The sequence below is a fragment of the Gigantopelta aegis genome, chromosome 2 (genome assembly GCF_016097555.1).
Source record: "Gigantopelta aegis isolate Gae_Host chromosome 2, Gae_host_genome, whole genome shotgun sequence".
Classification (NCBI taxonomy): Eukaryota; Metazoa; Mollusca; class Gastropoda; order Neomphalida; family Peltospiridae; genus Gigantopelta; species Gigantopelta aegis.
The window spans coordinates 19,646,111-19,670,460 of record NC_054700.1 but is presented as its reverse complement, the minus strand read 5'-3'; the positions used below and the strand labels follow the sequence as shown (position 1 = coordinate 19,670,460).

Genomic DNA, 24,350 nt, shown 5'->3' with positions numbered 1-24,350 from the left:
AATCTGATCATTTAAAATTAAAGGATTAACAAAAAACAAACAACCCAAAATGTCCCCAAACAGCCAACAACTGCAAAAATACTGAACCAAAGATTTCAAAATAAGAATATGTTTCTGTATACTGCTATATGCATAATATATAATATGACATTTTAATACTCTATTACTGTATAATAACATTCTAGTTACATGTATGTCAAATAGGAACATTTCTTTGGTGAAAAGCTCTTGGTATCTCTACACCCAGTAACATTTTCCGGATTTCTTCATATTACATGTATACATGTATCTGTACATATTGTAATACTAGTACTCACAATTTAATATTTTGAAATTAAAAAAAAGAAAGATTGTGTCCAACGTAAACACTAATTATTTCAAAATATGATTATGTCTTCATATTTTTACATGTAACATTTTAATACCATATAATACAATTAGTCATGTTCATGTCAAAAGCAAACACAAAATATTTAAAAAACTGATTATGTCTACATACATGTTGTAATGCATGCACTAACATTATAATACGTAAATGTACAATAAAATTAATACTGTTTGTTTAAAATGCAAACCAAAAATAAATGGATAAAAACACAGCAAAACATATGACCTGTATAGAAATAAAAAACATGTTTTAGTATATTTTATTGAGCAAATGTTCATTTGATTTCCTCTGATGATTACAACATAATAAAATGCATTAAATTTTATAATGTATATAATTAAACAATTTTATATAGGATAAAAAAACACAGCCTGCACACAAAATGTTGCAAAACAAAAATTCTTACTGCATATTACAAAAACAATAATTTTGTATTGGCTACGTATAACACATATTTTATAAATAATAGTAAAAGTGCAACTGAATACATTGACTAAAAAATTAACTGCAGACCTATAGCCAGAAAAAGTAAAATAATTCATTATAATATTATATTGTTGTTTTTAAATGTAATAAGTATTTTGTTATGATAATGCTGGTCTCAGATTTAGCATAACTGAATTAAAGGGTGGATAAAGTGTTTGTCCGATGTGTCGTCGGTCTAGGATCGATCCACATCGATGGACTCATTGGGCTATTTCCTATTCCAGCCAATGCATTGTGACTGATATATTAAAGGCTGTGGTAGGTGCTATTCTGTCTGCGGGATGGTGCAAATAAAGATTCTTTGCTATTAATGGAAAAAATTTAGCAAGTTTCTTCTCTAAGACTATACATCAGAATTACCAAATGTTTGACATCCAGTAGCCGATGATTAATAAATCAATGTGCTCTAGTTGTGTCATTAAATAAACAAAATTTAATTGAATTAATGTCTGCCGCACAATTATTTAGTGTACATATAAACATGATACAGTAATGAGCTCATTTAACATTCAAAATAATAGTTATTTAATTTTTAGTTAATTTGCTTGTTTTATAAATGCAGAACTCAACCAAACATGTGAAAATGTTGATTTGACATAAAAATCATGCAATACCCCTGTACCATGTATAAAAAGTGAATAAGATCACAATACACGTACACGTCAAATACAATTTGTATATAGATATAAAAATGCAAACAAGCCACTGGCTTCCACACAGAAATGCAAAACACACATATATTCTGTTAATGGACTAGAAACACAGACAACTATATATAGCATAAGGATCCATCAAAGAATAAATTTAAATGTTTAAAAAAATGTCTCACAGGTTTCCATTTGAAAAATATTTTAAAACAAAAAGAACACTCACATCAGAAAAAAACAGTTTTTAAATTTTCATACATTACATGTGTTTCTCAATGGTACACACGTTTAAAATTGGTAAGATTAAAATTCAATAAACTTTCTTTTTAGTATAATTATAATATATCAGTATCTGTGCCAAACAATTGTACCTAGTAGTTATTAGTATACGGAGGAACACAGAACAAAGCCTTCATTGGGTTCTTATGGTATTTTAAAGTCCAGATTCAAGATATTGGGAAAGTCTACAAATACAGAGTTTGGTGCCAATTATAGGTAAAAAGGTTTAGTCAGTAAGAGGGTGATGATCATCAAATTGTCAGGACAAACAAAGAACAATTTGTATTATTTAGCTTAGTACCTTGATTTCCTTGCATCAGTTTTCCAATCTGTGTAGATGTGAAAACTATGATCTGTAGGCTAGTCAATAATGTGTCATGGTCATCAAATTGTCATGAAAAGATTTGATGTGAAAACCTATGTAGTCGGTAAACTTAATGGTCACCAAAATGTCGTTAGCAAAATAGAAAACACATTTGTACTATGTTGCTTAGTACCCCAATGTCATGCATAAATTTTTAGAAATGTGTAGATGGGGGAAAAGTCTAAGGTAATCAAACTGTCAAGAATAAAACTGAAAAAAAACCTATTTGTAGGCCTACTATGTTGCTTTTATAACCCTAATTTTCTTAGAATTGGTAAATATTCTGAGAAATGTCTTACTATCAGTTTTCCAATCTGTGTAGATGTGAAAACTAAGGTCTGTAGTCAGTAAAGTGTCACGGTTATCAAACTATCATGAAAAAACTGCTTTAAACATCTTGGAAGGCAAGAAAACTGTATGTAATAAAAAAATGTAACAGTCATCAATCTGTCAAGAAAAAAACAGTTTTCCAATCTTTGTAAATGGTAATTTACTAACCGAAATATTTCAGAAAAAATTTCCTAGCATAATTTTTCCATTTTGTTTTAGACCTAGATGGAAAATTAAATTTGAATCAACCTTCAAAGAAATTACCTAGCATCAGTGTTCGAGTCTCTATAGACCTAGATTAAAAAATAAATTTGAATCGACATATAGAGAAATAATGTAGCATCAGTTTTCGAGTCTGTACCTATAACATCAGTGTTTCAGTCTATGTAAATGTGAAACTAAATCTGAGCTGACTTTCTGAGAGTTCCTAAGGGAACGGAGCTGTATTGTAGACGTCCACTGTCGTACGAGTACTGTTCTGCCTCTTTTGGAGTGTACAGGTCACGGTACGTCGTCTTGAAAAACATGTCTTTCTCAGGTGGCGGGAAAATGTGTGACTTTTTCAGCTGTAAAGAGAATAATAATTATTGTGGTTTTATTAAAGATGCATAATCCTCTAAAATCTAAATATGGTCACTCGTGTATTATTACTATACTTTATCACATTTAATATAAACCCCCTCCCCCCCTAAAAAGGGGGGGGGGGAGAGAGTCTACTTTCCTATGTTTCTGTTAAAGGAACAGACCCTAGTTTTTAAACACCAAGGCATATTTTTCACCTAGACCCTAGTTTCAACGTGAAAATGGACACTTAGTTTGGTTAATTTACAAACCTGTAACACATTTGGATACAAGAGAAACAAGAGTCTGTGACGTTGAAATATTATTGTGGTGCATAATCCTCTAAAATCTAAGTATGGTCAATCGTGTATTATTACTATACTTAACCAAATTTAATAAAGAACCTCTTACCCACCCACCCCCACCCCCCCACCCCAAAAAAAACACCAACAAAAAAACAAGTCTTTCCTTTACTTATGTTAAAATAGTTGTGACTTCCATATTGAGCAGATAATGCCATTTACATGTTAGTATGTTTTTATGTTTCATAACTAGACAAAATAATAAGGTTAGATTTAAAAAGATAAAAAAAAGTACTACATGTATACATATGTTAAATATAGCATTTTAAAAAATCAATTTGCCATTGGATAAATTATATTTATTGTCTATGAAGCCAAAATGACGGTATAGAAAGTGTCTGTTATTGACCTTAGTCCAAAAAAAAGAGAGAACTTTGTTTTGTTTAATGACACCACTAGAGCACATTGATTTATTAATCACTGGCTATTGGATGTCAAACATGGTCATTTTGACACAGTCATAGAGAGGAAACCCGCAACAATTTTTCCATTAGTAGCAAGGGATCTTTTATATGCACAGTCCCACAGACAGGATAGCATATACCACAGCCTTTGATATACCAGTCGTGGTGCACTGGCTGAAACGAGAAATAGCCCAATGGGCCCACCGACGGGGATCGATCCCAGACCGACCGCACATCAAGCGAGTGCTTTACCACTGGGCTACATCCTTCCCCTTGACCCTAGTCCACGATCAGTGTCTGATATTTTGAACCATATATACTTGATAAAGGTATCATACTTACATTCTCCAGGGCAGCATCATTTGGATTAGTTTTATCTTGTCTTGGATTCTGGTAATCACTCCAAGCAGTGGGTTGAGTCACCAAATCAGCTAATAAATATAAAGACAAAGAGTTAAACCTTATTAAACTAATTCTGCTGGGTGATTTGAAAGACATGATTATTAATTAATGTTAAATTTAAAGCCACACATTCCTCTTTCAAACTTAGTATAGTATATATATTTACCTTACAGAACTGCTTTTAATATTTTATTCTCTTAAGAGTTGGCGATGATATAAAGGTTACAAGAATTTAATTCTTTTATAACTCTCTACAATAGTATAATATTGGAATAATACAATACTAATAATAATGATAATGATAATGATAATGATAATGATAATAATAAATAGAGGTTATTACCAGAGTGTTTCTCGGTATCGTCAATATCATATATTAGGAATAAAAACTGTATTATGCTAGCCTCTGGCGAGCATAATACATTATTGTTATTCCTAATATATGATATTGACGATACCGAAATACACACGGGTAATAATCTCTTTATCATATAAGCTCAAGCTTAATACAACATGTTTTTGTAAACTGTACATGCAACTTTAATTCCAGTCCGCCATTACTAGATATTCAAATGACGTAGGAATATGTGGCGCAGTGTATTTTTGAATGGAAATGACGTCAAACTCGAATGACATCATTTTGGATGTCCTTACATCAAAATAAAGTTATGCCTAACGTTTTTTGTTTTCTGAACGCTGGACAGCTTTCAGTGTCAAATTGCCATTGAAATGTTTTTATTTGATTATGAATGCATACATGTAGGTCAATCATGGAGTGTCATGGAGTGTCACCCAAGTACGTTTGCTTAAATGTCAATAAACCTAGTGCCGAGACCTCAACTAATTTACATCTAATTTGCAAAGTTATCAAATTCTTAAAGTATGTGATCTGAAAAATATCACATACTTTGATTGCACTGAAAATGTAAGATATTATATGATAAAATTCTTTATTTTCATTGACTGTTTGGACACTATTTAAACTATTTTTTATTGTGATAGGGTTAGCCCTATTTTGTTTAATAACATGTTTCGTACATGAACAGTTTTGCACATTTCTGTCAGAATGTCCACACAAGCTATCCAACACAGCTAGAATATCTATTTGACCCATCCTAGTGGAGGTACGTGGTAGCCACTTGGGAAACCACGGTTGGTTGGGTCATGGGCCGTACAGTCCGGTGTGAGGAGGGAAGTGATAAGGATGCACTGGTGAGAATGTCTGTCCTTGATACAGTGGCATGTGAGAAATAAACATTGGTGCCGGTTGCGGTTGATTGACGGGTGGTGTCAATGGTACCATTTGTGGTCGACTGATGAGTGGTTTCACCAACTTTCTCCTCCCATATGTCCTCTCCTGTTGAAAATTAGCATGTTTCTTATGTAGTGGTAATCCCAGAACATCATGTACACTTCTCAGAATTGTGTTTGAAAAAATTATACAGTGAAACCTCTCAAAAGCGGACACTCCATAAACCGGAATTCCCCCAAAACTGGACATTTTTCAAGGTCCTTTTTTAAAACTCAGTACAGAAATTAACCTTTCTAAACTGGATACCTCTTAAACCGGACATTTTACTTGGTCCAGAGGGTATCCGTTTTAGAGGGGTTTCACTGTAATTCCTTCTCTGTTTGGATGAATATGGTCAAACAGCAAGGTTTTTTCTTACATCTCCATGTTGAGTAACAAACTGTTCATAGCTGTCAATAATCTCAACATGCATGGTGTCAGCAAGATGTTTCAGTGATTCATTGATCTCTTCGATGTTGTTTGTTACTGACACATTTGTAGGACGTGGCAGTATTGCTGACAAAAACACTTGACCATTCGGTTTGACTAAAGTTTGAGATCTTGTTAGTAGATTTTCAAATTGTTCAGTGATACTGTCTTTGCTGAATGCTAAAATATTATTGATACCAACGTGTAAAACAATACTGTCATATTTGCCTTGTATATCAGTTTTCAAATGCTTGTGTCCACCAGTAATTTTGACACCCGGTAGGGTTTTCACCCTGACATTAACATTTTGACTTGACATCATTCTTGCACTTAAATGTCTCACAGTGCTGCTGCCGATGAATACGTTTTTTTTGTCAGATTCATGGTCGATGCTTTCATTTATTTCCTGGACATTGTTGATATTTTGATTTTCAATGTTTATTTTTGTCACTGTGTTAATATTGGTGGAAATATGTTCAGATGTACTGGTACAGTTATCAAATTTATAGGTTAGTTCATTTAAACATGACTTCATTTAATTCATCCATTTTTGCTTCTAATTCATTTGTTTTGTTTGCACAGCACAAGCTGGTGAAATGTGTTTTGAGATTGTCCATTTTTGTGGAAGTTAATGCCTGATGAATTTCTGTTGTGCTAATAAATTTGACAAAGCATGTTTTAATGTCATCAAATTTTGTTTCCAAATCAGTTGTCAGCTCATTTTTCTTTAGAATAGCTTTTACCATTTCATCTTTTTCTGCAGTAAGTTTTAACTTTTTGTTTTTCAGAGCTTTCACCTTTGCATTTAGCAATAATGATTCTTCAGATTCTTTCTGTAATTTTGATTTGGCCTCTTTGAGTTCATCTGCACATTTTTTATTTTGTTTCATTGCATGACTCGATGAATTCTTTGTTGTTGAAATTTAATTTCTTAATTTCAGTTTTATTTTGTTGCTCTTTTTGAGCATTTATATTGCACTGGCTTTTATCTCTTGTTTTAAACTAGAATTTTCTTCTTCAAGGTGAAGAATAGTGTCACATAGTATCTTAACTTGGTTTGAGTGTTTTTGTTTCAGAAAGTATAATTCCTCCTTTGTTTTTATAAGTTCCTCTTCTGAGATCATGTAATTAGCCTGCTGAGACATAATTATTGTTTTAGGCATTGTTTGTTGAGTTGCTAGGTCTTGGCCATGTGGTACCTCTACATCACTGATGCTGGTCTTATTTACACAAGATCCATGGCAGTTCTGTTGCATAAGACAGGCTTCTGTTTCAGTTCCCACATCTGTTATTGCTCCTGTCTGCTCTTTTTGTGGGGTAGAGGTTAACTGAATTTTATCAAAGATATCACAAACATTTTGTAGAATACCTGGGTTATGAAAGTGCACAGTAATACACCCACTGTTATGCTTTATTGTTACATCACCATTTGGCCAGAAATCATTGTACAGAGAATCGTTTTGAAATTCACAAGCAGGTAGGTTATCAGTTATGATTCTACTGGTAAAATCAATATTGGTAGATGTCTCATCAATGTCAGCCTGTGTAAAACCATTAAAGGGACATTCCTGAGTTTGCTGCAATTTTTAAGATGTTATCGACTAACAGAGACATTTTAACTATTGTAATTACATATCAAATATATTTTTATGCATAAAATATTAGTGGCTGTATAGTAAATATGTTTCTGATTGTTCTAATATTTGTACTAGGTTAAATTTCATTTTATTTCCTAAAATATATTTTTTTGTAAGTAAGAAATTATTTGAAGACAAAATCCAGTTTGGGTTTCTTATAAATATTAAGACGACCAGAAACACTTTGAATATACAGACACTGATATTCTGAACAAGAAAATATATTTAATATGTAAGTTTAATCGTAGAAATATTTTATTAGTCGGAAACATCTCACAATGCAGCAAACTCGGGAATGTCCCTTTAAAGGAAGAGGATGTAGATGAAATTTGGTCAATGGAATTGTCATCACCTGAATAACTGTCATCACCTGAATAACTGTCATCACCTGTATAACTGTCATCACCTGAATAACTGTCATCACCTGAATAAGTGTCATCACCTGAATAACTGTCATCACCTGAATAACTGTCATCACCTGAATAACTGTCATCACCTGAATAAGTGTCATCACCTGAATAACTGTCATCACCTGAATAACTGTCATCACCTGTATAACTGTCATCACCTGAATAACTGTCATCACCTGAATAAGTGTCATCACCTGAATAACTGTCATCACCTGAATAACTGTCATCACCTGAATAACTGTCATCACCTGTATAACTGTCATCACCTGAATAACTGTCATCACCCGAATAACTGTCATCACCCGAATAACTGTCATCACCCGAATAATTGTCATTACCTGAATAACTGTCATCACCTGAATAACTGTCATGACCTGAATAATTGTCATTACCTGAATAATTGTCATCACCTGAATAATTGTCATCACCTGAATAACTGTCATCACCTGAATAATTGTCATCACCTGTATAATTGTCATCACCTGAATAACTGTCATCACCTGAATAATTGTCATTACCCGGTACATATATCAGAATTTGGCTCTGTAAAGTTTGCCACACAAGTCGGCCATGACAGTTTTGTTGTGAAAACAACATATAGCGATAAAATACTCACTGTAAGTTCTATTCTAGAATAACTCTTGACAAATTAACACAGAATCAAATATCCAAATATAACAATTTCCACAGAACAAGTTTTGTAAAGCAGGAACCATGGGTGACTGGTGAATCTCCATATTTTACTGGAGCTCAAGCCAGCATTCATGACTGGCAGCCATCATTATCTCCCAATGTGTATATATGATGGGTGGGATGTAGAATTGATCCCTGTCAATGGGCCCATTGGACAATTTCTCCAATGCTCCACAGCTGGTGTATCAAAGACCACGATATGTACTATCCTGTCTGTTGGATGGTGCATATAAAATATCTCTTAATTGGTGTCAACTGACATAAAAAGCAGCACCTGGAATGGCAGCAGAGGTGGTCCTTTTTTATTGTCTGTGTGGTTCTTAACCATGTGTACGATGCCATATAATGGTAAAAATGTCCTGAGACCATCATTAAATAAAACATTTCTTTGTTCCTTCAGTCTCTACTACTGTCTCAATCTGTTACTTTGGGGACAAACAGTTCCAGCTAGGCTTCCCGTTCAACGACTCACTCATATCCCAGTAACCCCCACCACCAAAGTACTCCTCTCATAAAATTCCACATCCTCCCCTGAGTGGAATAAAGATGAGGTGGATATAAATTAAACCTATTTGATATTTTTAGTACAATTTACCGAAATATAATTTAACTGTAAAATAATGTAATGCAAATTGGACATTTGATGATTGTTATGTAAAATATTAAGATTATGGAAATTTGTAAATTGTATAAGAAAGATGAATTTTTTTTCTGAAGTAACTAAATTCACTAACAAACTTGGAATTCTGAAGTGGAAAGCCCCCCCCCCCCCCCCCCCCCCCAAACAAATGCTTATAGTCCGTCCCACAGAGAATGCCTTTTTTCATGCTATGGAAGTTATTTATTTTTGAGCAGAATGATTTGTAAATTGCACACAGAAATAGTTTTTATTTTTGTGATTTCCACAATGCTTTTACTTTTCTTCTTATGTCATACCAAACTGAAACTATTTACAAAAAACATGTTTATAGAATGATGGGACGGACTCTACCTTAGCAGTTTTGGCATTCTTCAGTTATTATATTTGAATGAATGATCTGGTAAATCTAATGACATTTTGTGCATAACATATATTACGACTTACTATAGTATTTGACTGGTATAGCGTTGGCTTTGCGGAACTTGGTTCTGTTGTACAGGTAAGGGACAGACTTGGGCTGGTATGTGCTGCCTGTTGTTGGGTTGTAGTAGGTCCCCTGCATGGTCGGCGCTCCAAACAACACATTACTCTTTGTTCTGATGTTGGCCCCGGAAATGATGGTGTTGTGCAGGCCTCGTGGATGCTGAAAAAGAAAAAAACATTTATAATGTCTGAATCTTGGCCTAAGAATTATAAAATAACTAAACATTAAAAAAAAGAAGAAAAAAAGATTTCTTGTGCATGTAGTTTGGGGATTTTTTTTTTTTTTTTTTTTTTTTTTTTTTACAATAATTCCAGCAGTCAAAGTTCACACAATAATAAGGGGCCGTCCATAATTTTCAACATTTTCACGAGTGTACAAACCGTACGCTGGGGGGGGGGGGGGGGGGGGGGGGGGGGGGGTTAAGGGGCCAGCGTACACATTCTACTTATAGGTTCAGTGACATTATGTATACGGTATCCCAGCAATCAAACTTAATGAGTAAATAAGCAAAGATGTCAGATGACTATGGCTGTGACGTACAGTGCCTATAAAAAGATTGTTTGTTGTGGTGCTCATTCGTTCACAGTCTCTGTTAGGATCACGGTCACCCTCCGGCAGATCGCTGTGGTTTCGTCTCGTCTTTGGCTCATAACGTTTCACTGAAAAGAAAAAAAATAGTCACATTAATATAGGGGAAAAAAGGTCTACACAGCTAGGCTCATAGCTAGGAATGATTTCTAAAGTGTCCCCTAAGACAATTTTACTGTTGGATGGCCTCAGATGTTATTTCCTAGCATCTAGAGACCCCCCCCCCCCCCCCAGTAGCAATGTTTTCGGTGATAACTTTTAATTGTCTTACATGTTATTTTTGTCTATGTGCATAACAGGAACAAGGTTAATTTTGTGATTTTCAAGTAACTGCCCACCCACCACCCCCTCATTTCTGCAGACCTGCTATTTGGGGGGTGCTATTAGCATTACAAAATGTTACATGGGGTGAGGGCAGCTGGGTGTGGTGTGTATAACAAATGCCAAAAGTTGTGTTATATAATTAATGAACAGCTCCTAATATGCAGATGACAGCGCTCTAACAAAATTCCAATGACCTGTTGGAGGGTTGTTATTATCAGAGGGGTAATCATATTATATTGGTGACATACAAATTATCTTTTACTGTCATTATATTATGTTTGCCACTGTGACAATTTTGTCACAAGTTATCCCCTCTGTCTTAATCATGTGAAATATGCACAGCCTGTATTACCAAAACAAATAACATAATATCAAACAATATATCAAAAATAGTTTGTTTGTTTATTTGTTTTTAGTGATTTATTTAACCCAAGGACAGCTAGATTGTAAAAAACCCACCAAGATGTTTGAAAAGTAGCATGTTTAAAAATTTAATATCAGTCACGACAATAAATGCAACATCACACACTCAATATTAATATTAATATTAATCAATCAAGAAATTAATTTTCAGTGTTAAAGTTAAAGTTTGTTTTGTTTAATGACACCACTAGAGCACAATGATTTATTAATCATCGGCTATTGGATGTCAAACATTTGGTAATTTAGACATAGTCTTAGAGAGGAAACCTGCTACATTTTCCCATTAGTAGCAAAGGATCTTTTATATGCACCATCTCACAGACAGGATAGCACATACCACGTTCTTTGATATACCAGTTGTGGTGCACTGACTGAAATAAGAAATAGCCCAATGGTCCCACCGATGGGAATCGATCCCAAACCGACCGTGCATCAAGCGGGCGCTTTACCACTGGGTCTTGTCCTGCCCCTAATTTACTGTTATTCACTTTGTTAAAAAACTGTCACTGATGGTTGTATGGCTTTGTCTCCCAAATGTTGTGAATTGGATGACTCATCATTAATTGCTAAAATGGGGCTGGATGTAGCGCAGTGGTACAGCACTCACTCAATGCGCAGTCGGTGTGGGATCGATCCCCATTGGTGGGCCCACTGGGCTATTTCTCGTTCCAGCCAGTGCACCACGACTGGTATATCAAAGGCTGTGGTATGTACTACCCTGTCTGTGGGATGGTGCATATAAAAGATCCCTTGCTGCTAATCGAAAAGAATAGCCCATGAAGTGGCGAAAGCAGGTTTCCTCTCTTAATATCTGTGTGGTCCTAAACCATATGTCTGATGCCATATAACCGTAAATACAATGTGTTGAGTGCGTCGTTAAATAAAACAGTTCTTTCTTAATTGCTAAAACACATAAGCTCAGTAGACTCCTATAACCCAGAAGTTATCTGACACTCAGACACAGCAGAACATCAACTTCTCTAATCCTTTGACCATTCTTTAGTTTTGTTTTATCCTTAGAAAGACGTAATTTCAGCTGCCACTTGTATAGCTACATGTACATGTAGGTGTGTTCAGAAATAAGCAGAAGTTTTCGCTAGTCCACTGGACAAATATATCTAGAAATCTACTTATCTACCAATATTTTCACTTGTTCAAATAAATAGCTTGTACAAGGACAATATTTTTCATTGCTCAAAATGAAACTTCATTGAGTATTTTCAGTTGTCCACTGAACAACCATTGAGGTACATTTTGTTTGTCCGAGCAGATTTTCACTTGCCAGGACAAGTGCTTATTTCGAACACTGATGGCACTATAGAACTGAATGCAACCACAGTCAACAAGGGGTATGGGGAGCCTCCCCCAGAACAAAAAATGGGTTAAGTTTAGGGTTAAGAAAATCATACATTAATGGTAAGAGTAATAAATTTTGTCAAAAGGTTAACTTAAAAAAAACAATTCTGCTAAAAAAATTGGGTATAGCACCATACCTGTTTTACCCTCTGGCAGAAACCCTTTGTGTTCTGAATTTGGTCTGTTAGTATCAGAATGTGAATTCCATTAAAACACTTGAGATTTTCATAATGTACAATTATTTCTGAAAAACATTTGTCGAATGGTATCAGTGTGGTTTGTAATATAGGTCGATGTAACAATGTTTTACTGCATCGTATGTAGAATAGAGGGCGGGGCGTAGCCCAGTGGTAAAGCACTCGCTCGATGCGTGGTCGGTCTGGGATCGATCCCTGTCGGTGGGCCCATTGGGCTTTTTCTCATTCCAGCCAGTGCACCACGACTGGTATATCAAAGGCCATGGTATGTACAACCCTGTCTGTGGGATGGTGCATATAAAAGATCCCTTGCTGCTAATCGAAAAGAGTAGCCCATGAAGTGGGTTTCCTCTCTCAATATCTGTGTGGTCCTTAACCATATGTCTGACGCCATATAACCATAAAATAAAATGTGTTGAGTGCGTCGCTAAATTAAACATCTCTTTGTTTGGTATGTAGAGTCGAGAACTCACCTATTACTGTTTTGGGTTTGAAGGCTTCTGCTGATATACTCTTGTAGTCGTTCCATGTTCCGTTCCCATCAAAGTGTTTTACGTTCGTCTTCAGCAACTCTCCACTGACTTCGGACCGGTTGTAGGGTTTGAAGTGAATTGCATCTTGCTGGTAGACAAACGAGGTCCTCATCGTGGTGTCCATTAGGCATTCTTTGTCAGGGTCTCCTTTAGGTACATTAGTTCCTGTTGGCTTTCAAAGGAAAGGAATGTTAGTTTAACTACACCTCAGTCGAGCTATTTGATTATTTAAACACTTGGTTGAGATAGGTTGAGATAGGTTGAGAGATAGAGAGAGAGAGAGAGGGAGAGAGAGAGAGAGAGAGAGAGAGAGAGAGAGAGAGAGAGAGAGAGAGAGAGAGAGAGAGAGAGAGAGAGAGAGAGAGAGAGAGAGAGAGGGGGAGAGTCAGAGACAGAGAGAGAGAGACAAGCGAGAGACAGAGACAGATAGAGTGAGTGAGTGAGAGACACACAGACAGAGAGAAACAGGAATAGAGAGACAAGCAACAAGACAGACAGGTCGATACAGTGAGAGAGAGAGAGAGAGAGAGAGAGAGAGAGAGAGAGAGAGAGAGAGAGAGAGAGAGAGAGAGAGAGAGAGAGAGAGAGAGAGAGAGAGAGAGAGAGAGAGAGAGAGAGACAGACAGACAGACAGACAGACAGACAGAAACAGATAGAGAGACAAGCAACAAGAGACACTGAGAGTGAGAGACAGACAGACAGTTAGAGACACACAGAGAGAGAGAGTGAGAGAGAGAGAGGGGGAGGGAGGGAGGGAGAGACAGGGGAGGAGGGAGGGATGGGAGGGAAAGGGAGTAGCAGAGAGAAAGAGAGACAGACAAACAAAGAGAGAAAACGATGGATGGAAGAAGGGGTACATGAGTAGCTCAGTTACTGAATTCTCCAGATCCAAGCAGAATTCATGAATTAGAAATAATGTATAGCGTATAATTTCTTATATCTTGAAGGTCAGGATTTGCCTGCTTCATATGGTGGTGGAAATGCACTATGGTTGTTTCATCTACTGCATAATGGAATGGAATGGAATGGAATGATTGTTTAACATGCACATTCAGAGCAAGCTGTTGTAGCACATGCCTGTCCTGGACACAGGTGCCAGCCTCGGCTGGCTCCTCCGTCCAGGACAGAAAAGTTGATGGTGGGTAGGATGGGGGACCGTCTGCACTGACAGGTGCAAGGGAGCACCAGCAGTCCAACTGTGGCTGGTAACAGGCAGAGGATGGTTTGGTGATATGGAATTTTGGAACGTCCCATAGGATTAAGCCAAAGAGAATGGGTGTGCATTTTGATGAAGGATTTTAGGAGCACTTTGGAACGGTCAGTCTAAATGTAAAGGGAGGGAGCTACATGTAGGTTTAGAATTAGTAGGCTGAGAGTAGCTCGTTAATTAGACCTGTGTGGTGCTGGCATGTCTCCCTAGGTTGTCCATAGGGGCCCTTACTACTGCAGTGTTCGAGATTAACAGTATCCCGATATCCCGGGAATATCAGAATTTAATTTTGGATACCAGACTTCAAGAACCCAGTATCCCACGGGGATACCATATAATGTTGATGGGTTTTTTAATCCTCAGTGTTTGAGATTAAAGGTATCCCGATATCCTGGGGATACCAGACTTTAATTTGAATACCAGACTTCAAGAACCCAGTATCCCACCGTGATACCATATAATACTAAATTCTCAGGTGGGATACCAGATTTTTAAATGTTAGTATCCAACTGGGATACTGCCCAAAAAATTTTAATCTCGAACACTGATCCTGCGTTATTATTTTTCGCTAAACAATGAAAGTCGTCATTTACTGGTGAAGTTACATGTAAGTAACAGTATTTTTGAGCTCGTAGTCTAATGCTATGCCATAACAAGATCTCCCCCAACTTATACCCAGTATACTGCTACACTGGAGCAACAGCGGCGTTGCAATAGACTGGGAATGAGAACAGTGTCGTCCAAGTTTGTTACGATGTTATTTATGAATTTCATTTAAGTGGGATACTAAATTCTCAGGTGGGATACCAGATTTTGAAATGTTAGTATCCAACTGGGATGCTGCCCAAAATTTTTAATCTCGAACCTTGTACTGCATATATATTTCCTCCCTTTCTATAAAAAGAACACAACCAACCACTCTAAGGGTTGTAAACCTTACATTATTATATTTGGAAGGCTGGTGCCTGAGGGGACGGCTTTCATAGTCATGTGACATGACCATATGTGGAAAAGGGCCAAAGTTGTTTGTTCTTGGTGTGAATCTCACACAAGGCATTCCATTCTGGTCACTGAGCATTCAACACCTATTTATTCTAGCCATCTTAAGGTAAGCATTTTTACATTTAGTTACAATGAAGTATATTTGCTATTTATGAATCATGCTACATGTATTAATTATTTTTATATAATGAAATGCATAGTTATATTATTTCATAAAATTGGTTTGTCTCCCCAAAGTGTTATTAACGATTATTAAGTGATCATTTTATTTCCTGTTAGTTGCCGTAATATTTAACAAAGGAAGAACAAAGATATCATAAGGTTCCATATCATGATGTATTATAATTATCATCATTTTGTTATACTAAATAGTTTGGGAGCTTTTATTTGACATTAAATATGTTGTCACGACTTTACTAAATATGTTATCTCAAGATAAACCGCTGCTTAAGATTAATATTAAAATAGCAATTTATATTAACTCTTGGTGAGAGGGAATCTTAAAAAGATCTAAATAATGCCATATTGCTTTCCTTTATTTCTCTGTAAAATGCAACTGATAATTGCTTGTTTTTGATCATATTTGGTCGTGTGGGGTAAGTGATACTAGCATCATTAAATATTAGTTTGTTCATTCATATACTTTTGTAGAAATGTATATTATAATTTTCTTAGTTTGTACTTATATGGTACATAAGTGATCGGTCTTTTTCATAAACAAATGTCCAATGCATTTAGTGGACACACATATATATAGTATGCCTTTAAATAGAGGTGCCCTTTTTTTTTAGTAAAAGGATCATCTCTGTACTTACTTAAATAATTAATATAAGGATATTGCATACATATGTATTCATTAACAAGGTTAAAGGGACGTTCCTGAGTTTGCTCCATTGTAAGATGTTTCTGACTAATAAAATATTCCTACGATTAAACTTAGATATTAAATATATTTTCTTGTTTAGAATATCAGTGTCTGTATATTCAATGTGTTTCTGGTCCTCTTAATGTTTCTAAGAAGCCTGAACTGGATTTTGTCTTCAAATAATTTTGTATGTATGAAAAAAAATATTTTAAAAAATAAAATGAAATTTAACCTACAGGTAGTACAAATATTAGAATGATCAGAAACATGTTTAATATACAGCCACTAATATTTTACGCAGAAATATATTTGGGTATGTAATTACAATCGTTAAAAAGTCTCTGTTTGTCGTTATCATCTTAAAAATTGCAGCAAACTCAGGAATGTCCCTTTAATGGTTTGATTATTATAAATGTTTTATGTTGGGATAAAATATGTTAAAGCGATATTTTTAGTACTGAAACCGAAGGAAAGAGTTAGTAAGCAAAATATATTTTATCACCAAATGATCAGGTCAGGTCAGGTCAGGTCATAGGGCTTTACGTGCACATTCAGAGCAAGCTGTTGTAGTGTACGCCTGTCTTGGGCACAAGAGTCGGCCTCGGCTGGCTCCTCCGTCCAGGACAGGAAAGGTGTGTGTGTGTGTGTGTGTGTGTGTGTGTGTGTGTGTGTGTGTGGTAATGGTGCTATGGAATTTTAAATGGAGCAAGAATTATGCCAAAAGAGAAAAGGTGGGCACAAGTTTGATTGAGGAATTTGGGCGCAATTTTGAATGGTCGGTCGAAAAGAAAGTTCTGGAGCTAATATAGGTTTTGACATTAGTGAATCGAGAGTAGCTCGTTAATTAGACCTATGATGCTACCAAATGATCACACATGTAAAGGATTATTGGAAAGGAACAGTTGGCATTTGGAATCTCTCTCTCAGTAGGGGATTATGGTGTGTGTCCTAATTAGCACCAACAGCTTTTTGCTCAAAGAGAACAAGGCACTTGGAATTCTGGTAACTGATCATTCTTTTAGCAGATGACCAGTTTGATACTGATGTCTATGAAATCCCCAGCTTGAATGTAAACATTGGTCTCAGCTTGGTATTAAATGACTTAAGTTAAATAACCTTTTGTTAATGTGTTTGTATTTATGTGGGAATGGCTTTCACACTTTGTTTTTATGTGAAGGACCTACATGAATACTTGAGTAGAAACCTACACAACTCTACATAATTAGCATAGCAAAAAAAATATTATTAACATCAAAATTAATGCTTCTCTAATAATAGAGTGACAGTCTTATCAAGTGTTTAGAAATAATCTATTTTGTATTATTAACTTGTTGCATTAGTGCCAGCCACATTTATATGGGTTGAGGATGATTACAAATATCTTATTCGTGTTACTTTTTCTTGAAGCCGTGGTTTAATGATATTGTGGAAGAGTGTTGATATTAATGATTATCCTTATGTGTATTTGGTTTGATGAAGCTTCGTTACTAATGCTATTTATTTGATTATATAGCCTACACTTTGTTGAACATGTATTTATATAACTGTTTTCTATTTTGCTAAATATTAGGGTTATACCTGTGGGCTATAACTACCGTATCTTGTATAGTGATTTATAAATCCTGGGGATAAATTATCCTCTATTGAAACCCCAGTGTTCTAATTGACTTATATTTCTTTAACCCTATCATTAAAGCCCTTCAGATCCTGAACCTCTCTTTGTTATGTATAGTTATACTTATTTACTATATTCACATCTCAGTGGTCTCTCCAGTATTCAGGAAAGGGATGGAGGGAATCAGTAGAGCTGGTTCCACTTATAGGAAGGGATGGTACCTAAGATTTGCAGGGTACAAGTACTTCGAAAATGTCTTGTAAACGACGATGAACCTGATTACTCTGGTAGTTCAAGATGATGGCATGACTTGTGATTTTGGATGGCAGCCTAAATAAATGGATGGCGGATATTACTATTGCTGCCAATGGATGGTGGGCATATTGGAAATTAGTCTTAAGAGATGGCTGACCCGCCATTGCTTATGACATGTAACAAGACCCCTGCATCTGGAGGTGAAGTGAATCAATCTGCTCCCCCTGGACATATAACTACTACCCCGTTACACGATTAACAGCTGTATATACTTACTGCTGGTAGTGAAGGAACCCTTGGTTGCCATTTGCCAGGAAATTCTTCTCTCTGACTTGTGTGGAAATGAACATGTCGATCATCTCCCTTGATAGTTGGTGGACCACCTTTAAATAAAACAATACTATACAAATATAAAATCATGTAGTTATATACAGATAAACTTGTGGATATAACTACATGTATATATGTGGGATGCAATATTGTAAATCATAAAATATTAGCAATCTTAAAATTTAGCGAAATTCAAATAAGTGACATATTAGTGACATAAAGGAAGAAAGGAAATGTTTTATTTAACGACGCACTCAACACATTTTATTTATGGTTATATGGCCTCAGACATATGGTTAAGGTAAAACTTCAGCGAGGTCATCATATCAGAAACTAAAAACTGAATAAGCTTAAATTGTAGGATCAGCTGAAATAATCTTTTTGACGAATCTTGATGTTATGCAGCTTACGGACATCTTGAATTTAGTAGAAAATAACAGTAATGCTAATTATTGTTGTTTGCTATTCTTTTGGTTTAGTGAATAGTATGTAACTATTATTGTGAGTTCAGTTAATCACAGACAAAACAATCACACAAAAGGTTTTCGGAACAGTCCGTTGTGTGTCTCTTTAAATTTAGTATCATGAAATATTAGCGTCTTGCAAGACCTCGCTAAATTCACTAACATTTTATGCTCGCTAACATTTCTGTCATTTACAGTATTTGACACTTGTTAATTAATTTCATTTGATTAGGAACTGATCATTATTAAAACTTTAAAACTGAGAATGACAGAAAGTGCAAGGTGTTTCCTAAGAATATATTGTCAATAATTATTCCAATTTTGTTCAGTTGTCCTTTCTATATATTTTTTACATGCATAAGAACATTTAATATGAACTTTTGTTTTTGTGATGCATGAGAACAACTGTGTGCCAGCAGCCTCTGTAGGGTGCTAACCATTAAACGTTTTGTCCGCATGAACCTATTTCCCCACTAATGATCTAATCACTGATTATATTGAGTAGTAGTAGCAGAGCACAGTTATTTGTGAATCTTCAGCTGAGATTTATGCATACCAGCCCATAGCATCCTAAATGCCCACCTATGATTTCAAAATAAAGAAAGATACAGGTATTTTTAGTCTCAAAGAAATTACAAAAAGGGTCATAATTATTAAGAGAACTTATTTTAAATACTTTTAGATTAAAGGGACATTCCCGAGTTTGCTGCATTGTAAGATGTTTCAGACTAATAAAATATTCCTAGGATTAAACTTACATATTTAATATATTTTCTTGTTTAGAATATCAGTGTCTATATATTCAATGTGTTTCTGGTCGTCATAATATTTGTAGGGAGCCCAAACTGGATTTTGTCTTCAAATAATTTCATACGTATGAAAAAATAGTTTTTAGGAAATAAAATGAAATGTAACCTGGTACATATATTAGAACGATCAGAAACACATTTAATATACAGCCACTAATATTTTATGCAGAAAAATATATTTGATATGTAATTACAGTTGTTAAAAAGTCTCTGTTAGTCGATAACATCTTAAACATTGCAGCAAACTCGGGAGTATCCCTTTAATATTTGTCTTACTTTCATCATAATGTGTCCAAACTGCATGATTTTGTGTGCATTTTTGATAATGTTCTCACGCATACAAACCACACCCAAGCGAACTCTTTGCGCACCCAGGTACACAAGGGAGCTAACTATATACTTCTACAAGTGCTATTTTTTATTCCTTAAGATTTGAGGGATGAGATTTTTTTAAAGTGAAAGTCTGTTAAGAGACTATCCTGAGTTTTCTGCATTGTAAGATATTTTCGACTAATACAAATTAACAACTAGTACTACATATTAAGGTTTTTTGTTGTTATTATTTTAGAATATCTGTGTCTGTATATATTCATAATATTCATCCTATTATTTGTAATTAAGCACAAACTTGATTTGATATCCCAATAATATGGTACATACATGTACGAAAAAATATATATTAGGAAATAAAATGAAATTTGACAAGGAGTGAGTTCAGCCAGACCAGGTAGAAAAGCACCCATACATGTGCTTCACAGTAAACCAAATGCCTATATGGGCAAACCATCAAATAGTTTGTGAACAGTTAGCGAAAGAAACGTTAGCTGGCTGAACTTGGGGCTGGTTTAAGTTCAGCCAGCCACTTTTTGTTAATTTTTTTGCAAACTATTTTTGACTGGTTCTTGAAGTGGTCATTTGGTTTAAGGTCTCACTACACAGTTCACTTCTGGGTGAGAGTTTATTCATCACGGTCCTCTATAGTTCCTAATTGTGACATATATTGTGGTTCACATATTCAGTTAGTATTTGGGGAAACTTAAAGCAATTGGTCTTTTCAAATGTAAGCCTCCTGGCTGGATTTAGCCCATGTTATTTTGTAATTATGTGCATTGACCTTTTGGGACATGGGTGTATAGCGGAAGAGCCATTTGGTGTGAATGGGTTCCTGAATCACCTGTTCAGACCAGATACTGTCACATAGCAAAAACCTGAGATGGAAATGTTCTCAATTTTGGACTGAAAATAAATGTTCATATAATGTATGTTCGCAGTGGTGTATGTTGTTAGTGCCAACAAGAACCCTATTGGCAATCTTCATTTGAAGTTGGACAATTTAACATGGATTTCAATGGCAGATGACATCTATATGTGTGTAGTGAGACCTAAGATGTAGCATAAAAACCTGTCTAGCACGCTTGTGCGAAATTATAGTCTCTGTTCATTTGATATCATCTTAACAATCATTGTTTACCTTCATGCATCGATGGAGCCTTCACAATTTTAAAGATTCGAGTGTCGTGCCCCTGAAACTTCTCTCGATAATCAGACAATGGTATCTGTTCTTTCTCCTGGTCTCCATTAGGAATATGTGACTCTGATATGTTCTGGGTCGGCTGGGGACGCTTAAAATTCTTGTCCATCATGGGTCTGAAATAACTGTTATGCGTCGTGTCGAATAATTTAAATTTACTGGTGTCGGAATCCATCTTGAAATTTGTTGCACTCAGTCTCGTGTGGACATCCATCAACACTGGCTTCTCCAGGAATCTGTATTCATATGAGGAGACAGTTTCCGATGCTCTGTTGTTAAAATGTCTGTCGTCTTTGTGCATGACTTCTGCCAGTTTTGGAGGTACGGCTGGATCCTCCCGACCATAGTGTGAGTATGCTGGGTAATCCTGTTTAAAGATGCTGTACATTGGTGGTTTTGTCATGCAGTGGTCCTGTGAAAGTGTCAGCGATTTGGGGCGTGAAGTGGAGAAGCCTACAGTGTCATGAGAAGGCATTTTGATGTCTGAAAAATTTAAATTACAATCATTCAAAGTTGGTAAATAGGAAATGCCATGTTCTTTAGTCAAATATCCCTGAGTTTAGTGGATTTAGGATTACTGCAAAGTTCATTAAGAACAATAAACTCGTTATGAACAAAGATGAAAACTCGTTGAACAAACATGAATTTATTATTAATTTTGCTGTCCATGGGTACTGAAGACTCTGGCAAAATAGACTTTTTGATTTTATATGTTTGCATTTTTGGAGACTCAGTCTGAATAAACATTTTGAGTTATGGTGAGAAGGAAGGAAAGAAGAAAATGTTTTATTTAATGACACACTCAACACATTTTATTTACGTTATATTGCGTTGGACATATGGCCGAGGACCACAGATATTGAGAGAGGAGACCTGCTGTCACCATTTCATGGGCTACTCTTTTTGATTAGCAGCCAGGGATCTTTTATATGCACCATCCCACCATGGCCTTTCTTACACCAGTTGTGGAGCACTGGCTGGAACGAAAAATAACCCACTTGGCCCACCGATGGGAATTGGTCCGAGATCGATCGCGCATCAAGTGAGCGCTGTACCACTGAGTTATGTCCTGCCACTTATGGTGAGAAAGAAAAAAATACTGAGACCAATGTGTATGGCATGGGCCGTAGCCCAGTAGTAAAGTGCTCACTGGATGCACGGTCAGTCTGGGATCGATGTCTTTTGATGGGCCCATTGGGCTAGTTATCGTTCCAGCCCACGACTGGTATATAAAGGCTGTGGTATGTACTACCTTGTCTGTGGGATGGTGCATATAAAAGATTCCTTGCTGCTAATCGAAAAGAGTAGCCCATGAAGTGGCGACATTGGGTCTCCTCTCTCAATATCTGTGTGGTCCTTAACCATATGTCTGATGCCATATAACCATTAACAAAACGTGTTGAGTGTGTTGTTAAATAAGACATTTTCTTCCAATGTGTATGAACCAGTATATTATTAAAAGGCCAGTATTTTTTTATTTTTAGGTTTACGAACAAGAACTTTTGTGCACAAAGGTAGGAGGAAGGAAAAAAACACACAAAAAAACCCTGTTTGAGGTGTATCAGTAGGGGTGATTTTTTTTCTCACTGTTACCTTACAAAATGCGCCACAATAGACTAGAATGGTAACTCTTTTTTTTCTTTAGAGCTATTTGTGGAAGTCGGCGGAAAAAAAGAAGAAAACAAAAGTGGAAAATATGACTTTTTTAATTTTTTATTTGAGCAAAATTTACGTAGGCGGGTTCGTAAACCGAATAATAAAAAAATACTGGCCTAAATCGAAATGATTCTAATTTACATTATCATTATATTGTTTTGAATCAATGTATTTCTTGTCATGGGAACAAAAAATGACATTTGAAAACAGAACTGCCAGCAGATCACAAACTGTGATGTATACAAATAGCTACAGTATATTTGAATAGAAAATAATAATATGTTGATAATGTCAATATTTTAAAAAGATTAATAATTTCAGTTTACTACTTAAATGCTTAGTAATTTAAGCATGTTTCCGACTCCGAAATATGAATACAAATTCAGTTTTAATAAATTTAGCTTTTTCACTATTATTACATAAGCTACATGTATTCCAACTGAAAAGCAGCAAGGGATCTTTTAACTGCATTTTTCATAGACAGAACTGTACATACCATAACCTTTGATGGAATGGTTGAAAAAGCAGTGTCAATTGGAGAACCAATTTATAACCCATCGGACCAATGACCTCATTAGGATACTTCTTTTCCTAGCCAGTGCACCACTACCTGTATAACAAAGGCTGTAGTAAGTGCTGTCCTGTCTGTGGGAAAGGTTTCTTGCTGCTAATGGAAAAATGCAGCTAGTTTCCTTTGAAGACTATGAATCAAAATTATGAACTGTTTGACATCCAGTAGCCGATGATTAATAAATCAATATGCTTTAGTAGTGTTGTTAAACAAAACAAACTTATTTCTGGTTCCAGCCAGGATATATCAAAAGCTATGGTATGTGCTGTCCTGTTTGTGGGAACGTATATATAAAAGAGCCCTTGCTGCTAATGGTAAAATGTAGCAGGTTTTCTCTGAAGACTTTAGGCCTGAACAATATGCGTGTTTCCAGTCTGGTTTTGATACGATATTTTTTTAATTATTATTATTTTAGATATATATTTTTAAAATAAATAAATTAATTAATTAATTAATTAATAAAACACACATACAGTTTTTTGTTGTTTTCAAATGCATCGGAAAAAAGTACATCTTATCATTAAAATGCAGCAACGCTTTGCTGATGGTTAATGATGATTTATTAATGCAAGTTGTCACTTTACCGTTGACGATGTTACGGATGTATTCAACAGTATTGATACAGAGAAATCAAACAATGCAAACAAAGCAAAGTCTATACAAACCTGTCAGTCGTATAGCAATATATCTCAACCGAGCATGAACATATCCTTTAAATCCTGTGACAATATTTATTTTATATATCCTTTGAGAGATAGCACATAAAATGTCAATAAGTCAATAAGTCAATAGCATTCTTAACTTTCCTATCCAT

General features: G+C 35.5%; 1 protein-coding gene across 1 annotated transcript; it reads right to left on the bottom strand.

Annotated features, from left to right (window-relative positions):
- Nucleotides 1–1,203: 1,203 nt before the first annotated feature.
- LOC121377349 (testis-expressed protein 45-like) lies at nucleotides 1,204–24,335 on the bottom strand. Its single transcript, XM_041505308.1, has 8 exons — nucleotides 24,202–24,335; nucleotides 21,250–21,792; nucleotides 18,452–18,558; nucleotides 13,169–13,400; nucleotides 10,348–10,466; nucleotides 9,768–9,966; nucleotides 4,164–4,252; nucleotides 1,204–3,060 (listed from the first exon to the last, which is right to left on the bottom strand). The coding sequence occupies exons 2-8, from the start codon at nucleotides 21,782–21,784 to the stop codon at nucleotides 2,893–2,895; spliced, it is 1,449 nt and encodes a 482-aa protein (XP_041361242.1). The 5' UTR covers nucleotides 21,785–21,792; nucleotides 24,202–24,335; the 3' UTR covers nucleotides 1,204–2,892.
- Nucleotides 24,336–24,350: the final 15 nt, after the last annotated feature.